The following is a 21,350-nucleotide window of genomic DNA, read 5'->3' as shown; positions in this document are numbered from 1 at the left end:
GTTGTCAGCGGTGTCATCGAGTTTTAAGTTTGTATTTGCGGCCAACTCTCTGAATATCACCTGAAAAGGTGGCTTCTTCAAGTGAATATTTATATGATCAATATGTCTCGGGCTAGGCATATCGTATAATACAAATGGAACTTCACTTACAGGTAAGTTCGTTTAATTTTGTAAATATATTGCATAATACATATTCCTCTTAGAAATAACAGGACTTTCTGACATTGGACAGATTAACACCCGTGATCCCTTTGCAAAAGCCTTAGGTCAAGCACAGTTATTGATATAGACATAGCGAGTGTAATACAGGCAGGGTCAGCCAACCCTCTAACTTTAGCGCTGTGATAATTTCAATTTCAAAGTTTCTACTTTGAATAAGGCTCAAACCCCATACACAATCAAGGACTTTAAAGTATATAACGTTACCTACTTTTAGATTGTAAAATATTTACTTTCAGTATTGGATTCGGTCGACGTAATATCATCAAGCAAGTCTTATGTAATCATGTAACTGATAACCGCTAAAAAAATTAATAAAATATTAATTGTAGTTAGTTTTAGTTTTATATTCATGTTAAAACACTTATTATATATTAAAAAAATACATTAATATAAAAAAAATAACTATATATATATATTCTCTCATTGCTCGAATTACCAAGGTATGCGGATTTATTTGTTTACTTTATTTTACCACTTTAATTAACTTATTTTTCTTAATAAATGATTACACGTATCCATAACATTCCTTAGATAGAAAATCAAACTAAAATTACTAAAACTAGCTTGGGTTACACCACCTCTTCAATTACAAATCCCTGCATAATACTATGGGGACCAGTAATGGTATTTAAAGGAGCGTGTTAACATAAAGAGCATAAATAACAGCATGCAATAGATTCTGCCGTAATGCGTCAAACAACAATAATTTATGACTATATATTTGGCAAGCTGCGAACTCCCGGAAAAGCGTGATAATTCTGGTGAGTGGGTGCATCGCTTAAGGAGACGCGTGGCGTGTTTTATTAAAAATGTTCACATAACGGTTTGCTTTAACGACTTTTTAAGTATGGAATATTTTTAACGATTAGTGCGCTACAACATGTTAGATTAAAAGTTTGAATACAACAAGTGACGTAAAAAGTGTCCAATTTGACTTAATAACAAGGGAGTTAGCAAAACGCCTTAGGTATAGAGGCTTCGGATGACTAGAGGGATGGCCAATATTTTACTCAGCGGATTACCATTGCTATCCAGCGGCCAGCCTTCTGGGCACTCTATCTAGCAACCGTAATTTTGGTCAATTTTTTTATTTGTAAGTTATACATTTAAGTATTTTATTATGTTTTTATCCACTTATATTTCGTTGTTACAAAAGAGTGTATTTTAAAACTAGATTCTTAACGGCCGCAATTCGGTATAATAATTTCGCGCATAATAATTTAAAACTTATGATCGCGCACACGGACTACTGCTAATACAAGTGACACGTGTACCAAATGCAAGACAAACATCGCAGAACATCGAGAAAACCGTTTGCGGGTACGATTAATGTTCGAAAAGGAAATTTAAGAAGTTTAAGAAGAAAAGGAATAGACCATTAAGCAAGATTATTAAAGAAAAATAAAAGTAATAAAACAAGTCGTGCGTATCGTGTAGGAAAGAGAAGAAGGTAGGGTGCACGCGAACGGCGGCTGGCGAAGGGCGGGCGAGGGCTCCAGCCAGTCACTCTTGGACGGCCCGCGAGCTCGCTCGCGCCCGCGGCCCTTCGCCCACCCCCGCGACTTGCCGCGAGATTCAAACTGCCGCGGCGATGTGATAGCGCCAATATGATGCCCTTCAGAATAATGTTCCGAATGATCCAAATTGTACTTTTGGTGCTAGTTATCTTGTACTTTAACTCCGTCATGAGCGGTCAAGTGAGAGATAAAGATAAAGGGGAAAAAGTACCCATAGGTAAGTTTTATTTTACTTAAATCTGCGTCTTTATCTAACCGTTTCACAAATTTTCGAACCGACTGTTTACGTTCTGTTATTTAAAATAACTATTAGTTCTGTTTATTTTTTTATTAACTTAAATATGACAAATTGCTTGATGGTTGCTTTTATAAATAAAACTTTGGTTTGTGTTCACTGGACTGTTTTATACCTATGTAGGTACATTATTTTAAATTTAATTTACGCTTAATATTTACTTAGGACTTTGGCCGAGATCATTATGAGTAACTTTTCTCGGTTTTCGAGTTTGAATATTATCCCAGAAAGGACTAATTGGTAATGAAAAATCAAGAAACTTCTTCAAAAGTTACTGCGATCTGCGACGTCTACTGATCGTTATTTATTTACTATAGGTAGGTACTTACCTCCTCAACAAACTTTACGGGCACTTTTTTTCCTCTTATCAGTTATAACCGTGTACGAGCAAGCATCATCTACTGTTATCTAAAAAATACGTTGTTTATAAATTGCACTGCTTTATTATCGCCATAGCGTGATTTATATTAATTAAACCTATTTACTTATTACATACCTATTTTAAATTAGCTAATATTCTTATATGTTTTTTTCCCTAAAACAATGTTGCTTTTGCTGTTTGAATAAATATGTACTTCCGTAAAGTATCTCCTGATCCAACAATTAGTGCTTTATATAATGTTATTATTACAGGTTATTGGTCTAAATGACCTGTGCCCCAGAAAAACCAAATTGCGAAAGTGGCGCGTGTACCGCGAGTAAAAATGCCCCCATACAAAAAACGAGTCCATAAAATTTATGAAAAAAACCATAAAATATAAGTTTTTCATTATATACGTTGTAAAATGTTCTCATATTTTCATTCATTTCATGTTGTTGAACGCGTTTATCTCATTGTATATAAACAGTTTGACCTGAGGCACAAAATGATAGGTATAGATTAATCAATCTGAGGCACATTTTAATAACGAAAACTGGATCATCTCTAATTCAGATCACCTATTGCGCCTGCGGGAATTCTGACTTTGAATATATGGCTCCGAATATTCAGACAATATTTCCGAATTGCAGAGTCTTGTTATTCCCGCGTTGATATTGAACACAAATAGAACACCCAGTGTTCGCTATTATCATCATTAATGTTTCTTGCTAGTTGTTAGTGTGTTGTAGGAAAAACAGGTGTGTATATTTCGGATTACCAGCGGTGCAGAAACTAGTTGATACTATCATTTCTACAGTGTTAATGGTTTTGTTAATAATAATCAATAATAACAAGGTACCTAAATCACTACATAGTATAACCGCTGTCAGTCCCTATGTATGCTTAGGTCTTTAAAACTACGCAACGGACTTGATGCGTTTTTTTTAAATAGATAGAGTGATTCATGAGGAAGTTTTATGTATAATTTGTTAACCCGTGCGAAGCCGGAGCGGGTCGCTGGTATATATCTAAGGTAAAACCTGCATGTCTAATTATCATGTATTTTTTTATAACTATTTTAGTAATATATGAGTAATATGGTACGAAATTCTATTTTTTATCCGACTACAAGTACGAGTAAGACAATGAGTAAGCATGTTTGCATACGTACAACACGTATTACGGGTGCAAACATGCATATACCTACTCGTATACTTCAATGTAAGATCGAAACCTATAATATATGTACATTGCGTCTTAGTATTTTAAAGTGTATTAAAAATCAAAACGCAAGTCATTTTTAAAAACCGCTAAACCAATGTTGGTCAGTTTGAGGAATACAGCCCACAGTTAAATTTTTTCCTCGTATTACAAGCCGAACCCGGTATGGTGAAAAGAACGAATTGCTGTTTCACGAAACGATTCTGAATTATACTTCCTATCCAAATCCAAGACAACAATATAATTTACTGAGCAGCAGTACATGGAATCATGCCGTCCTTGTCACACATTTTAGAGATATAATATTTAAAAAACAAGTTCGCACTGTCCCTCTCACTCGCTACGCTATCATTCCCCGCCATCCCACTCCGACATCGCTCCTCAGATACCCGTCATTACATGTTTTTGTGTTAGTCCGAGTCACACGTATTTTCGCCAAAATAGTGTTCCTCTAAATATCTATGTGTGTTTCGATTGATAGGGTGTGAGTAATTTTAATATGTCTATTGTGCGCTGAATGATAATGTTTGTACTACCGAGTAACCCCGAGTGAAAAATAAATGTTTTTTCGGCACGGCTAGTCCCGTTTACCTTCCTTACATAGCTGGTAAACTTTCATTTGAAATTGTATCTTCATTTAGCGTAATAAACTCATTACCTAAGAAACCAACTAAGTAATCTTTGCTTTCGTACGAAATCAATCACTTATTACAACTACCTTCATTTTTGAAGGGTACGGAAATAATAACTACGGGGCTATAAATAGATCTCAGAATGAAATTTAACGCAGTTAAATATATATGTATGACTAGTTAAAAATCCAAATATTATAGTAATACCTACTTGTAAATATGTATGATACACATACTCATTACTTACATTTCATGTTTCGAATTAAACACGGTACATTCTATGATGCGTACAATGCAATGTTTTCCCACTAAATTGTTAAAGAATGCAAACACTATATTATATTGACATGCGAAAGCCTACAGATTTACAATCGCAATAAAGATTTGGTATCCTTAAACAATAATAAATATTATCATTCATTTAAATGCACTAGTTGTAATATTGTCTTGCTGTACAGTTATAATTGGAAGCTACATACGTAACACAAGAAAGCTAAAATAGTTATTATTGTTAGTGTATCGCAAGAATACTGTGCACACTGCGCAGCCTTATTGTAACGTTAATTTTTTTTTGTTGTATTTTAACATGACATGTCAGGACATAATGACAAATTTCAAGTAATTGTCTTATATTTCGTCCACAACATAACATAATTTAACAGCTACCTACATTACAATTTACCAAAGTTTACTTGCCACTTGTGTCACGTGTAGTCGTCATCGGCCGGACGTAAAGAAAGACGAGTTCTTTAAGTAGTTCATTTATAATGTTAAGCTCAATGCAAAATGATAAGATTCAAAACAACACAGGATTTTCTACTAGGGAATTTTCTACTTTCTACAGGAATCTCGCAATGAAGAAAAATCTCCTTTACCTACATCCAAAGTCTGTGTATAGTAGAGGGTGTTTATTGCTAGTATTGGATATTCACTTCAAAGTATCATAAAGTTATATTTTATTCAATATGTTAATGACTTAAAAACAACATGCATTCATAGTGAAATCAAGACGCAGAAAATAATTACATCTAGTGTGAGTGGTTGGTAAAATCTAAATTGCTTAGGTATTTATATGGTGTCTGACAGAAAACACACATCTTAAACCGTTAAAGTCTATGTATGTCTAGTAAATTAAAACATTGTATACTCGTATTTTAGTGAAATTGAAATACCAATATTATAATGAGTAGTAAATTGAAATACCAATACCAAATGGGTGCAATAGTGATTCAGAGCTAACTAAAGATTGAACACACCTTTCAATGGCGTCATGGTTAAGTACATAAACAATGGCAAAATTACATAAACAACTTATCAATAGGTATTACAATGAAATCAAAGAAAGTTTTATACTTTTTTGTTTTTTATTTTACCACAAAGAAATATTGATTCAAGTAATTTAAAAATAATAATTATAGTTAATTAATGACGCCTATTATTATAATTTAATATTATTATGATATATATATCTACATAAAATTACATTTGTAGGTAAATACATAATTACAAATTTATGATATAAATTAATAGGTACTTCCTATGAGGCACCATTGTTCTCTTCAGCTGAAATCAGTAATATCAGTAACGGTATACGTAACTTACTGATTTGATAACGATATTTCATTTTATTTTCGCATCTGTATTTAGATACAAGGCTCTGAACATCTGCTCAGTAAATTATATTGTTGTCTTGGATTTGGATAGGAAGTATAATTAATAATCAAACGAACTTACCTGTGAAGTTTGATTACAATTATACGAGTATCCAAATCCAAGACAACAAAGTCCCGCCCCCCATCCCCGAAAATTAAAATAAAATAGTCTCCGTTCATAACACAAAAAGATCCACTCTGAAATAATGACGGGTATCTGAGGAGCGATGTCGGAGTGGGATGGCGGGGAATGATAGCGTAACGAGTGAGAGGGACAGTGCGAACTTGTTTTTTAAATATTATATCTCTAAAATGTGTGACAAGGACGGCATGATTCCATGTACTGCTGCTCAGTAAATTATATTGTTGTCTTGGATTTGGATACTCGTATAATTGTAATCAAACTTCACAGGTAAGTTCGTTTGATTATTAATTATAAACTAGTATAGTAAAGATAATTTGATTTTCGGAACTTAGAAGAAAGAACGAAACGTTAGTAAGATTCGTAACTGCGACATGAGCACACGATAAATGAGTGGAGAGGAAATTAATGACCCGGAAAAAGCTTACGTGCCTTCGTTTGTTTCGCGCACATCTTCTAATTCTGTCCTCTGCAGAACAGTGCCGCCTCTCGATCCACTCCAAGGTACCTACTTGGTATTTTCTGGACATGGGGTAAGAAATTACCTAGTCTCTGTGATAGTTTTATTGTTTTTTTAATGAAAATTATGTTTCAGTATATGAAAGTAAGTTGATTGCGGCCATCTGGATATTTACATTATGGAAAATGTTTTAAAATATTTTGATGTCCATATATTAACCATAGCTATGCCCCTATGTTTGTGTATCCTCTTAATGTAACCAAATGTCAGATTATATAATGTTAGTCGAATGAGCTTTAACCATTCGTTACCTATTTAATACATTTAAATGTATCTAATCCCACACCCTTAAAGTTTTTCTGATCGTCGGTGATATCATGTGTCATTATATTTACCATATGGCCGCCATCGGACAATATTTTAGGTTGCTTCAATACGTCATACGAGTACAATTCTGAATTGCGGCCTACCCGATGTTTGTCAAATTTTCGAAATTGATGAATTTTATCCACTTTTGGGTGGCATGTAATGGTCACGGTGTAATTAATGTAAAGCCTCTGTAACATTGTAATTAGTCAAAGAGAATTCAAATGCACATGGTCACATTATTTCGGGTGATCTATATGCAGCGAAATGTTTAAAGCATTAAATAATTTAGAAGCCTCTGCTTTGTTCAAGAAGACAAAACCATTCCTTAAACTGGCAGGTGTGGATTGTACTAGTAATGGTGTAGGTACATTTGTAATGAGGGTAAAGAAGTTGCGCGATGTTTTTTTAGTACCACCATCGCTTCTTCATTTCTATTAGTAGAATTTAAATGCCTAGTAGTGCAGAGGTCAAGCACTGGTTTATCGAAACCTGTGTACGAAATATCATTTGATATTTACTAGTGGCTTTTCGGTGAAGGAAAACATCGTGAGAAAACCGGACTAATCCCAATAAGGCCTAGTTTACCCTCTGGGTTGGAAGGTCAGATGGCAGTCGCTTTCGTAAAAACTAGTGCCCACGCCAATTACTGGGATTAGTTGCCAAGCGGACCCCAGGCTCCCATGAGCCGTGGCAAAATGCCGGGACAACGCGAGGAAGAAGATTCAGTTGTCTGATTGTCATTTTGATTGGTTAATTGGTGAATGCTCTATGCTGTTACCGTATTCTGTACGGCTACCATCAGTTTGGCACTGACATCTATACATCTCGCTCGTACTCGCATATTTGTGCAAACGAGATGTATAGAAAGTAAATTTCATTCTCGATAGCGTAAATGTCAGTTTTGACACTGTCAGTGACTCATGGTACGGGCTCTGGGAATTGACTTTAACAGTTATTGTGTATGTCTGTTGATCGTCGAGCTTCAGCGTATATAGGAGCACCGAGGTTATACTGCATGTGGTAGAACGTGAACGTCTTGAAATCCTATATTTCGATACAATTGCATAGGTACGATCGCAAAGAAGCTCTCACTTTGCCTTATACAAATACATACACATTGCACTTTCATCATCCCGACCGACCGGCAAATCCTAACGTGCCAATCAATGTATCACTGCTTTATGTTTTGGTTCATTAGCATACGTCAGAATGCGAGAAGACTATAGTTTAACGTACCTATATTTTTTTTACTAGTTTGTTTAGATAATAAATATATACAAAGGTATAAAAAACTAATCTTAATTTTATTTCAGCGAGGGGGTTTTTTTTAAACACATACCTAAATACAAGAGGAAACTTGAGTGAGATTTGTTTATTTTTTGACCTTTAATTAATCGATATATTATAGTATCAATTTATTTCAAAAGTTTCATAACCGTGGGTATAAAAAAACTGTCAATATACTAAAAAGACGATATTATTATAATTTAAAGCCGGATTAAAGCTACCTACCGTATGTAGTATGCAATATCAAAAGAGCAGTTAAAGGAGCGAAGCCGAGCCATGTCATAAGCAGACCTTTCAACGAGAGTCGACACTTGAATAATTGGTTATAAACACGTTTACTGCATACAGCAAGATCATTTACTGCGAAACGAGCGAGGCACGGTGCGGCGTTCTGCAGTATATTACACACACTTTAAAGTTAAACACAAGTAGATGCATTCCCCACATAACTTGCCATCGCCTCTTGAACTGATGATTTAATTTCCTTCATAAAAGTAAAACTACTACGCGGCAAGCTACAAATGTATCGTACGTAACTTTTATTATCCCGGGTTAATCTTTATTGCGCGAGTAATAACAAAAGGGTCAAGCTAGTCAAGATACGTGCATAAGTCGTTACAATGTAGATGTAGGTATGTATAGTATACTTTTAACCCTTAGGGTAACATTCCATTTCTGACCGCAGCTGCACTACTGGTACTGAACGCGTCGCTGTTACTGTCAATTTCCATAGTAAAATGAACAGTAGTGCAGCTGTCGTTGGAAATGGACAGTCACCTTTACATGCAAACTGTAGGATGCAGCCAGCGTTCGGTTCGGCGCGTACCATACGTTCAATTAATGAAATCAATTTGTTTCGGTTATATTATTTAGACAGGAAACCTAAAACTCAAAAATAAATTATAATATATGAAGGTAGAGGTAGCTAGGGACTCGTTAAATTTCATAAAAAATACTTTATAACACAATAATCTCTATTGTACCAACGCATGTACATAAGTATGAAAACAAAAAAAGAGTTGATTAGCGCCGAGAGGGTCGGTTTTATTAATATCACCGCAAGCAGCGGGAAGAGCTGCCAACGCGAAGATATCTAATCATTTCGCTGCGTTTAAATTCATAAAACGATCCCACAATCCCGCATCCGCGACCCCATACCGTTTTCCCGAGATATTGCGTCATAATTACCCGCGACAGCATGGCGGGGGGATAAAATTTTGGTTCTTACTCATTTGGAATTTTCAATACCTTTTTAGGGTTCCGTAGCCAAATGGCAAAAAACGGAACCCTTATAGATTCGTCATGTGTGTCTGTCTGTCCGTCTGTCTGTCCGTCCGTATGTCACAGCCAGTTTTCTCCGAAACTATAAGAACTATACTGTTGAAACTTGGTAAGTAGATGTATTCTGTAAACCGCATTAAGATTTTCACACAAAAATAGAAAAAAAGCAATAAATTTTTGGGGTTCCCCATTCTTCGAACTGAAACTCAAAAAATTTTTTTTCATCAAACCCATACGTGTGGGGTATCTATGGATAGGTCTTCAAAAATGATATTGAGGTTTCTAATATCATTTTTTTCTAAACTGAATAGTTTGCGCGAGAGACACTTCCAAAGTGGTAAAATGTGTCCGTCCCCCCCTGTAACTTCTAAAATAAGAGAATAATAAAACTAAAAAAAATATATGATGTACATTACCATGTAAACTTCCACCGAAAATTGGTTTGAACGAGATCTAGTAAGTAGTTTTTTTTTACGTCATAAATCGCCTAAATACGGAACTAACGGAACCCTTCATGGGCGAGTCCGACTCGCACTTGGCCGCTTTTTTTACAGTTCATTAGAGAAATCATTAGGATTCCCACTTGAGCGACGTCCGAAAGTGCCCTTGGTGCTATAATATCGTTATAATTACGATGACTTCGTCCATTATGCGCCCGCATATTGTTGTGTGTAAGTAGTTCTAGAATAGACTGGAGAAAAATCTGATATTTTAAAGTAAGTTCATATACACATAAGCACTACGAGTACCTACGCAAATAATAATTAAACATAATTAACCCGTTAACTTGAAAGTAATTGAATTGAAGTGTTGAACTTACTTTTTTAAATAGTTGATATGGGGAGTACAAAAGCTGGCTTGCATTGTAAAAATGTACATATATACATGTTTACATGTATAGTATACCAACAAGACAAAGTCCTTGAATCGGCGACGACCTCTACACATTCCTTTGATGATGCTTCTACCTACTATGCCTGTTGTTGTTCTCAAACAAGCAGGACTTAGGGCGTAACCACAATCATACTATATACTTGTACTTGCATACTGTTCTAATCCGGAAGGATTTACCTATGTATTTGTACAGGGAGTTTAAACCAAAATGTGGCAGGGAGGGAAAATCTTAAATCTCAACTCAGTTTTTCTACCTGTTAAATGACAGTTCAATTGCCCGATCTACTACCAGTTTTGTTCTGTAGATTTCGTAATCATACTGTTTCTTTAGTAGGTATCTAAGATATAAAACAGACCTTGTAAGAGATAGGAAACAAAAACTAGATAGGTAAATATACAGGGTGTTTGGCAGATGACCCGTCAAATTTTTTTGTGGTGTTGGTGGTATAATTCTTTCCTTTCCGTCCTTGGAACTTAGTCCTAGGACCTCCTAGGAACCTTCTGGAGATACGATTTTTTTAAATGTTTTTCCTAATTTTACCCAAAATCTGTCTAGGTACTTCCAAATACTTGTTTTTTTGTTACAAGGGGTAACTTGTGAAGTAGGCGGCCCAGAGCCGAGGCAGCACCCTCTCCGCTCGTAGAGCACTACCCGCTCCGTCAGGTAGTGCTCCACCACGTTCCTCGGGTAATGAGGCAGTGGGAGTGGCGGGTAGTGGCAGTGGCCACCTGGCCACAAGTTACCCCTTGTAACTAGTATTTGGAACTACTTCCAAATACTTTATACAGGGTGTTTGGCAATTTTTTTTGTGGTATTGGTGGTATCATTTCCTTCCTTTCCGTCCTTGATACTTTAGTCCTAGCCTCCTAGGACCCACGGTTCTGGAGATACGATTTTTTTAATGTTTTTCCCAAATTACCCAAAATATGTGTAGACATATTAAGGACGGAAAGGAAGGAAATGATACCACCAATACTACAAAAAAAATTGCCAAACACCCTGTTTAAAACACCCTTTTTTCTATGATCGTATATATACATTTTAAAACAATTTATTTTGCAAGCTTTAACCAATAGGTTTCCGCCAAACAATGAACATCGAACTGTTAGCGGATTTTAACGAATTTAATTCTCGGCCGCGAATGAAGGTATTAATATTTATATTATGTAGGTAATCTGTGAATACAGGTCTTGTTTTATTTTCTGAAAGCAGTCCCATATCTATAAAGAACAAATTCCATCAATTGCATACTAGGTACTTATTTATTTGAGTTGGGCATCCTGTGTAAGTTCCGGGATTCCGGGATCGTATAAGACATCACGAAATAGTGATAACTGTCAAAATATTTAGTTTATGACTATTTTCAGCGATTTTGTTAACATACATACTGCCGTATTCGAACTTCAAGATATTCACAAGAGACGAGACGTACGAGATCCATTCTAGATACGTTATAGTTTAGATTTCAACTAGTTCTCTTTTGCAGCGCAATTCGGGCAACCAATGTCACTTTTACTATAGATCGTGTTAGATATCTATTAGATGTGAATTAGATCTCTAATTAATATCTTGTGGAAATCGTTCAAGAGTATCTCCAGAATCGCGGAAATGTCAAATTTGACAGGTTAGATCTTAAACATATCGTTATCGTATCTTGGCGATGTCTAAAAGATATCTAATAGATGTCTATTACAAAATCCGAATCGGGCCCCTACACGTTGGTAAACAGTTTTAACTACAAACAGGGTGTAACAAAAAAGAAACAGCTGAAATAAGTTATTTAAATACTTTAATTCGTATGTGTATATGTATTCTAATTGCCGGTATTCCGGGAAATCCTGGTAAATTTATTAGAAAAAATAAATTGAGTCCGCCTCCATACTACTCAACAACAACGCGGTGACTGAGGCCAAAGTTTAGGTATAAAAGCATCCGAATTTCCGATCCCTGGGTCATGCTGCTTTGTCGCTTAAGAGCCAACAGGAGTGGTCATTTCTCCATACAAACGTACTCGACTGTTTCCTCCGTGGGTTTCGAAGCTAGAGCAATGATTTTTTCAACACAGAAATATCAATATCAATATTATATTGTCAATACCTGTGTCGGACCGTTTTGCTTTATTTGATATTTTTGTTTTTTAAGGCGCTAGAGCCCTTCAAAAATGGCCAAAATGGCCTAATTGACTGTGCCGCAATGAGAGGCGTGCTATTCAAAACTGACATCAATTAGTCAAAAAATTAAAACGGTCCGACACAGATAATGTCATAATCATTTAGATTTCCAAATTTGGTTACGATTGGTTACGTTTTGGAGGAGGAAACAGTCGAGTACGAAACCTCGATTTTTGATATTTTTACGCAGGATTTTTCGCCTTGTCCTTATCGCACTAGTTTTAGGAGCCGCTTCCGTTAGCGAGACGGGTATATTTACCTAAAATATTTAAATCTTAGCTCCTGTTGGCTCTTAAACGTTTTATGTATAGCGATTTATGTAATGATGACTGATTAGTGTGTTGGCCGCCGTGTCGTAGCAAATTCGCAAGGGGAAAGTGGGGTTATTGCAGAACATAAGGGAAATTTTTATTTTTGCTAAAATTTCATTTTGTGGTAAAAGCATTTATCGCTGACTGTACTTTCCTTTCCATGGGCAACTAATACTCATCGAAACAATTCTAACAATCCCTAATATAAAGGGGAACTTTTCTAAGTGGAAACTTATGCATGAGAAGTTTCTCATGAAGGTTTCCATAAATTTTCGGAATGTTTAGGAATGTTCTACAAATTGCACAGTTACTGTAAACCACAATTTTTTAGAGTCTAAGAAGCACTTAGTGAAACATCTCTATCAGTCACTTAGTACGAATATACCTAGTTGTAGGTTCAGTCAATAGTTATACTTAATATTTGTTGGTTATGAACTAATAAAATTATAAGTATAAAATTCACTTATGCGTCAGTTCGTAAAGATTCGGATTGTTCGCTTTAATAGTTCATAACTAGTTACTGCCGAGCAATTATAAATAAGTAGGTAAGTACAAAGTGAACATAATTGAATTTCAATAAGACGGTAAGAAATAACTAAATTATCTCCGAAGTGCTTTTACACGGAGGGATTCCGTTCCGCCGGGGCCCTCTAAGTATTATTAACCCCTCTTTACTTATTAATTAGAACACAGTGCCGACAAAATAAATACAAGGCCAAATATGGTACTGAATTTAAAAGGCATATCTCATTTGTACCTACTGCTGCGGGCTATCCCATCTACTTGCAACAAAGCTCTTCGATACTATCAATGCATCTTGCCCTCATGACATATTTTCTGTGTTAAAAATATATTAAATGTGTGATTCAAATTTATTTTACTTTAATATAAAACATCAATGGTTTATTAACGGGTTTATGCGGATATTCTGTAAGGTAAACAGGATAGGTAAGTAAATTATATAAATTATAAACCATAGGAGTAATCAGAAATTGACCATTATACTGCTCCGTCACATGTAACAGAAATTGGAAAACTCACTCAATTGTTTACCATACTCTTGTGCAATAAATTCCATATTCAAACTGGTTTTCCAATAACTATTACGGCTGTTAACTTTGGGGGTAGACCAGTAGGTATACTAAGGGCCAGTTGCACCAACCAGAAATGACACACTGATCAACACCTCTTATTCCCCAAAAATTTGTTAGATCGCACCAGCCGGCTTCCTATTTAGGCAAGTATTTATTATAGGTATAAGCACGATTTTGACGACTCGAGTCGTGAAATGTATGGGATCCAATACATACTACGACTCTTCTCTTTCCGCACAGACTAATCACACACACGCTCATATGCAACACGTGAGAGGTGTATCGATGTCTGAGTTTAAACAGGGCATCGCAAGCTTAATGTCTTGATTGCAAGATAGATACCGCCTCTAGGGAAATATCACTTCCTTTTTCTCGTCTATGCTACAAAATCTCAAGCTAAAGATACTATTCATTTATATCCAGTAGAGGCGGTAGGTTGCTGTCTGTACTTAATATTGTAGGTATCTTATACCTCTAAACGAGCAATTCTTGTTTATTTATTTATATACATGTGTATATAGGTAGTTAGTTTTAGTTAATTTTAATTTTATAGGTATTATACTGTTTTTATGTGTTTATGTTTGTAAATAAATAACCGGTGTAGTGGTTATTAATTAAATGCGTTTATATATTTATGTACATATATATTTCGGAGATCTTGGAAACGGTTCTAACGATTTCGATGTAATTTACTATATAGGGGTTTTCGGAGGCGCAAAATCGATCTAGCTAGGTCTTATCTCTGGGAAAACGCGCATTTTTGAGTTTTTATATGTTTTCTGAGCTTTGCTCGGTCTCCCAGATATTAACTTAAAAAAAACCGATGGACAGTGGCTCTTTCATTGATTACGTACGTTACATTTAATTGGAAAACTCACTATTACTATAAACTTCAAAAGTGACGAATTAAATAAATAATCAACCTATATCATGTCACAGATTAAGCTAAAAATAATAAGGCAATGTTTAACTAAATATTAGAATCAAATAGGTGATTTAGACCCAAGATTTTACTTTAGGATCTATCGCTTCGCTCCTGATTCGACGCACTTCCCTCGAGGAAATTTTGTGTTTTTTGTACCCTCATACAATCTAATCTACTTTTAACTTAACGTCCCTAGCGTTTATAGCATCTAGGATTTACATTGAGGGGAGTTCGTTTTAATGAGACTTCTAACTAACGTACTCCAACATTACGAGTGCACGACACGTGTCGTACATACTTATATATCTACTCGCTAGATAATTTTAAGCGACTACTACGGAAAGGGTTTTAACAGTTTATGAATGCATGAATGGATGTGTGTACCTAAATATATTTATGTCGTGTGTTCCACCGTCGCAGTGTCAATACTATTGACACGGGTGATATAGAGATACTACATGTTTAATCGGCTTTCAATGCGGCAGACATACTTTATAGGTATTTTCTAATTAAATAATCATCAGAGACATTCTTATGCTTGCTCTAAAATATATCAAGAAATCTAATTGATAGTATGAATAAAAATATTTTTATTAAATATTTTACCTACTTACATAAGTATTTACTTCCTACAACCGTCAGATGACCTCACGGCGCTCGCTGGCCCAAACTGAATAACGACAGCTTCAGACAGAGAGCTCTGGAAAACCTTGGAGGAGGCCTATACCCTATAAAAAAGGGGTTCTCATACATTCTTTTTATCTTTATTTATTTTGTAAATTTTCATTTTTTTTTGTGTAACGATGTTGAGAAATTAAAGGCTTTTTATTTATTGATAAGTATTTACTTACCTTATTTCATAAGTACTTAATACCTACCTCTATATAGGTTGTTAATAGCAGTTTATTTGCGGATCACTCTGTTTATAACTACATATATAGTTTGTCGCAAAATCGATCAGTCGATCTATAATTTGTTGCACTAGAGATGGGCTTTTCCTTAGTGCAATAAAGTTTAAATAATTACCATTATTATATACCATTAGAGCTAAATAGTCACAAAATAGTAGGCACTAAGTAGGAACAAGTACTTATTAAAAATCTTTCGAGTAGGTATACTCACAGATAAGTTAATGTGCATGAACTACGCTGTTACTTAAAACCTAAAATTGTGGCGATCAAATATACTTTATTAAAGATTTCAGTTTATCATGTGTTGTTAAACAAATCCATGTAGGTATGTGATTGTCAAATCACCATTTTTTATGTCAGCGGCATCAAATGTACGGGATTTAGCCATGACAAAGTAATCATCAAAAGACACACAATACAATAAAAAAAAATTGTCTCTTAAGTAGACATATTTTCAACCCGCTTTTGGTACCGGAATTAGCTACTCAACCCTTGAGAAATTCCTCAATTGATAGTTATATTGTCTCGGTATGGAATCTGAATCTAATAACGTTTGAGGGGAGTAGGGGTACTTACCGTATTGTAGACTATTAGGTTAGCAGGATTACTATATATTTTTATAAATAAATCTGAACCTTCTGCAGTAATTCATCAAATTGGCGGGCCTAATTAGATGTACCTACTAGAATATTTCAGCCGCAATATCCAAGATTGAGGTTTCTACTCGTATGTTTAGAAGATTCCGATGGTTCACAACCCTGCTCTCTTCTAGATTCGGCCAAAGACGTCTCGACAGATACTTGGAATTTTCATTAGGGGAAAGTGAGGCCGCAAGAACGCGACCTAATTTAGGCTCATATGGAATTGATTTTGTGGAAGCGAAACATTCTCAGAAAATTGTTGGGGATTTTCTATAAGCGATGATAGCCACTATAAAGCGGGGTAAACCGACATAAAGTGTAATTTTTTTAATTTAACTATAACACTTAAAATAAAAAAATATAAATAAAAAATTATGCCTAGGTCGTGGTCGCTCGGTAGGGTATTCAGAAGGCTGGCCGCATTGCCAGAATATTTCTGCTTTTCCTTAAACAATGATATTTAAGGAAAAGCAGAAATATTATGTGTACATTATATTCACTTCTTGTATAATAAATTTGATAAACTTATCCTTAAATATATAAAAATATATAAGCCACATACAATGTTAAAATGTATTAGTTTATATTTTCTATTAAGTACTTTATTAATAACAAACATTTTTTGGGTTAATTTTATTACGCGTATTTATGCATATAATCCTCGGTTAAAGGAGGGTGGGCAGATTGGCCTATTGACCAATAAGGACAAGCGACATGTCACTGGATAGCTTATTCTAAGTTCTAAAACTTTTACTATGGCAGATAGTCTCAAATCTTTGTGTGAAAAAAGTTATCACCGCAAAAAGTAGTGTGAGTTTAACCGCGACTGTATAGTTTTTTAGGGTTCCGTACCCAAAGGTAAAAACGGGACCCTATTACTAAGACTCCGCTGTCCGTCCGTCCGTCCGTCCGTCCGTCCGTCCGTCCGTCCGTCCGTCCGTCCGTCACCAGGCTGTATCTCACGAACCGTGATAGCTAGACAGTTGAAATTTTCACAGATGATGTATTTCTGTTGCCGCTATAACAACAAATACTAAAAACAGAATAAAATAAAGATTTAATTGGGGCTCCCATTGATTTTTGACCGAAGTTAAGCAACGTCGGGCGGGGTCAGTACTTGGATGGGTGACCGTTTTTTTGCTTGTTTTTTTGTTGATGGTGCGGAACCCTCCGTGCGCGAGTCTGACTCGCACTTGGCCGGTTTTTTTTCGATACTAAGTTCCTGTGTCGGAGATCATTAAGGTTTTGTTATTGTGGATGATTTGGTGTCACGATATTTTAGTTTTTGATTCGTTTTCTTGTTTCATAATTTTTTTTAACAGAGATTTGACAAGTTTCGTCTTACAAAAAAATGGAGTATATAAAAAAACCTTTCCAATGGTATGTCGTTTATTCTTATTGGTTCATAGGTCAGTGTCCATACAAATCTGCCCATCCTCCTTTCTAAGTAAATAAATAATGAATCAACAAGTTATGAATCTCTTTTGCACCAACATATATGTCTCTGTTTGACCCAATGGTTGACTGGTAGAGAATTCTTTTTTTGCGTTAATACCGCCATGTGTAGATTTTTCTTTGTTTGAATAAATAAATATATATATACCCTAAAATCCGACCCTTAAGGACGTATCTCATTAAAACATTTGAAGTAAAACATAAAAATTCAAGTTCTCAAGTAGATAATATTAATTTAGCTACAGTAATATTAATGTCTGACATTGTATTAGTAATATGTATTAATTTAATTTAATATTTTCTTCAACTAACAATATTTTCAAATATAATTCTAGGTACATAATACATATTACAAAGTGTCTAAACAAATTACCTAACTCATTTTTTTATTCGGCTCATTCTACCCTTTTAATGGATTACAATCTTAAGGGGCCCACTGATTAACAGTCCGCCGGCCGGTATCGGCCTGTCAGTTGTTCGGAACTGTTAAATTTTTGTTCTCACTGACAGGCCGATACCGTCCGGCGGACTCTTAATCAGTGGGCTCCTTTAATTCATAATAGCCCGTTGATGTTGAGAAGCTGACGGCAAAATACATTTTTTATTTCCGGCCCTCCGGTTTGTCATCTCGAGTAATCAAAACGAGTTGTAAAATATTATTCATAGCTTCCACTGGACATTTTTTCCTCGAGGTTGAATCAACAAGCTCTTTAACTAAAATTATTTACTAGCTTTGGCCGTTCCTTCGTTGGAATTTCATTATTCAAAATATTGTCGACCGGTCTGGCCTAGTGGGTAGTGACCCTGCCTGTGAAGCCGCGGTCCTGGGTTCGAATCCCAGTAAGGGCATTTATTTGTGTGATGAGCACAGATATTTGTTCCCGAGTCATGGTTGTTTTCTATGTATTTAAGTATTTGTATATTATATATATCGTTGTCTGAGTACCCACAACACAAGCTTTCTTGAGCTTACCGTGGGGCTTAGTCAATTTGTGTAATAATGTCCTATAATATTTATTTATTTATTTTATTATTGTAGGTAGGTACTTGTTAGTTAAGAATTAAATTTGATTAAAATACTTGTTTTAACTATTATATAATAAGCAAACAATATTACAGTGTGTTAGTGATTAATTTTGATGGATAACCATGACTTTGAATAAAAAAATTATGTGAAGTATTTTTGTTACTGTTTTAGTAATAATATGCCTGTGACACCTAATAATCGCACTTTGAAAATTAATCCTCTGATTTATTCAAAGTATTGTCCGGTATATATTAGGCAAGATCGGGTAACGTTTAGAACATAATGGGCTCTCGCTCTTCCACTACACAGGGTATTTTCACTGCAATATAAATAGTTTTAGCTACTATTGCAGTCTGCGCACTAGCTCAGTGGATTTTTGGGTTGAGAAAGTGCGGGGGTATGTTTACGCCGGCACTGTGTAGTGAGCGCAGCGTGTGGGATGCAACTAGAGGGTTTTACTACAAATATCTGGGAGACCGAGATTTGTTTGATGATTTGTTTTGATCAGAGCGTGTGCTTATAAGTAGCTACTGTGTAAGTATAAGTATGGTCACCAATTTATCAACAGTTCTGAGTAGTTTGTATTATACTCTGTCAAGTAATTCCCGCCAGTAGAAAAGACCGACAAATTTAAAACGTGTAAACGCAAAGAGTTATCTTCCCATAGAAAATTAAAATTTCGCCCCTTTTTCTACTGACCAACTTGTTTAACCGGTTATAGAAGCACAAACATTCAACCAGACAAAAATGGTGTCATTATAAGTATAGATCTATGATTAAATGAAATACTTAATATGTGCATACAATTTAAAATGTTGTTATATTCATCTTTCAAACTAATAAGCTGGAAACAAAAGATATAATATGGAAATGGGAATCCTTTTCATTCGGTGTTACACGTGGGATCTTTAATAATAGAGTGAGTTATAAGTGGAGCAACACATTTTATCTCGCAGGGTACGCACCTGATCTTTTATTTTTACGGTTCCCCTGGCTGTAACACGAGACACGTCCATAATACTAAACGTCATTCACACTTGCTGCCTTTCTAACGTTCGTGTTGGTTCATTGAACATTTCCGAAGTAATATCATTGAAAGAGGAGCTAGGTTGCGGTTATTGTTTAGTGAGAAATGCAATTTATCTTTGTTATTAATAATTAACTGTTATTTATTACCGTATAATTGAACTCCTTTTCTAGGTGCCGAGCCGCAATTGTTCTTAAGTGTTATGACCGGCACGTTCGAGGGATATAATGACTACAGGGTTGGTATCTAATCCTTGGAGTTCTCTACTTTAAGGTTCGATTCAGTTTTGCTAGATCTGTGGTTTGTCAAATGTTGAGATTATTTTAAACCTGTTAGTTTAATAAACTTGTGTTTACTCAAAATACTCTAGAAATTGTTATACGCAAGTTCCCGTAAGATTGTGTGGGGTACTGAAAGTCTCGTAATAATAATCTAAACTACTGAGTGCTCAATTGCCTGTGAGTAGAATAATTCTAATTGTCATTATAATGGGTAATATAGTTGAATATGAGTTTACGTACGCTGTTCATCATACGGATGTTTATGGGGCTTTATTATCTGTACATAAGCTCTGATATATAACCTGTTGGAGGCAAAAGCGAACCCCCGCAGTCTCGGCCCGCTTAATTTAATTTCAAGATAGGCACTCGACAAGTTATGTTTACAGAGACACCGCCAACAATAGGCGTCGTAATCTCTAGGCTCGTGCTAGAACGTCTCGTATGCCATTATTGTGATTTAGAATGCGGCTGTAGTCAGAATGTGAGCCAATAAATTAGATCTCAATCAGGCCGAAACCTCCATTTGTTATTCGTACTTCACATGTGTGTAAGGAACCACGAACATGTGGGGCTTATATACAATATGCATGGGATTGATGGTGTTATTGCGAACTGAATACTTAGTGTTGACCAATGTCCCAGGGACGGTCCCTTAATTAACGCCTCATATCGGTTGCTAAACTTCTATTGTAAGTATTTCAAAATTATCAATTCGCCGTTTTCCACAGATTTTCGAGTGACGAAATCGAAATTCAAAAATCGGCTCCGCCATCTTTGATTGCATTTATGGCCATTATAATGGCCATAGTTTTCGAAATCCGCGCCCCCCGCGCCCTACCGTGCTCCAAGATAAGCCAAACGCCAGACCAGAACGTCAACATCTTGTAGAGAGGCAAAACATGTGTCGAGTATTGTACCGGTCTACTATTGGTGGATGTTTGTTATATTTATTTGCGTATTTTTTGAAGCAGTGGAAACATGAATTTCAATATAAGCAAAATACGGTTAGCACTGATTGACTACCACGCTATTTCACGGATTAGCAAATCAATATGATTGTTTTAATTAAACTAGGTATTGTAATGTACCTATTCGGAATTGTCTAGATACATACTAGGTATAGGTTGTATAAATCTCCACTGTACTTATTTGAGTATGTGGTGAGGTATCCAG

General features: G+C 35.5%; 1 protein-coding gene across 1 annotated transcript in view; it reads left to right on the top strand.

The window, feature by feature from the left end:
* Positions 1-1,644: 1,644 nt before the first annotated feature.
* Positions 1,645-21,350, top strand: part of LOC134661447 (glutamate receptor 1-like) — a 133,011-nt gene continuing 113,305 nt past the window's right edge. The window contains exon 1 of the mRNA XM_063517541.1: positions 1,645-1,956. Within this exon, the coding sequence (XP_063373611.1) occupies positions 1,830-1,956 (127 nt within the window). The 5' untranslated portion in view covers positions 1,645-1,829. The remainder of the gene's footprint in view (positions 1,957-21,350) is intronic.

Source organism: Cydia amplana, chromosome Z (genome assembly GCF_948474715.1).
Source record: "Cydia amplana chromosome Z, ilCydAmpl1.1, whole genome shotgun sequence".
Taxonomy (NCBI): Eukaryota; Metazoa; Arthropoda; class Insecta; order Lepidoptera; family Tortricidae; genus Cydia; species Cydia amplana.
This window is presented reverse-complemented; position numbering and strand designations above follow the sequence as displayed.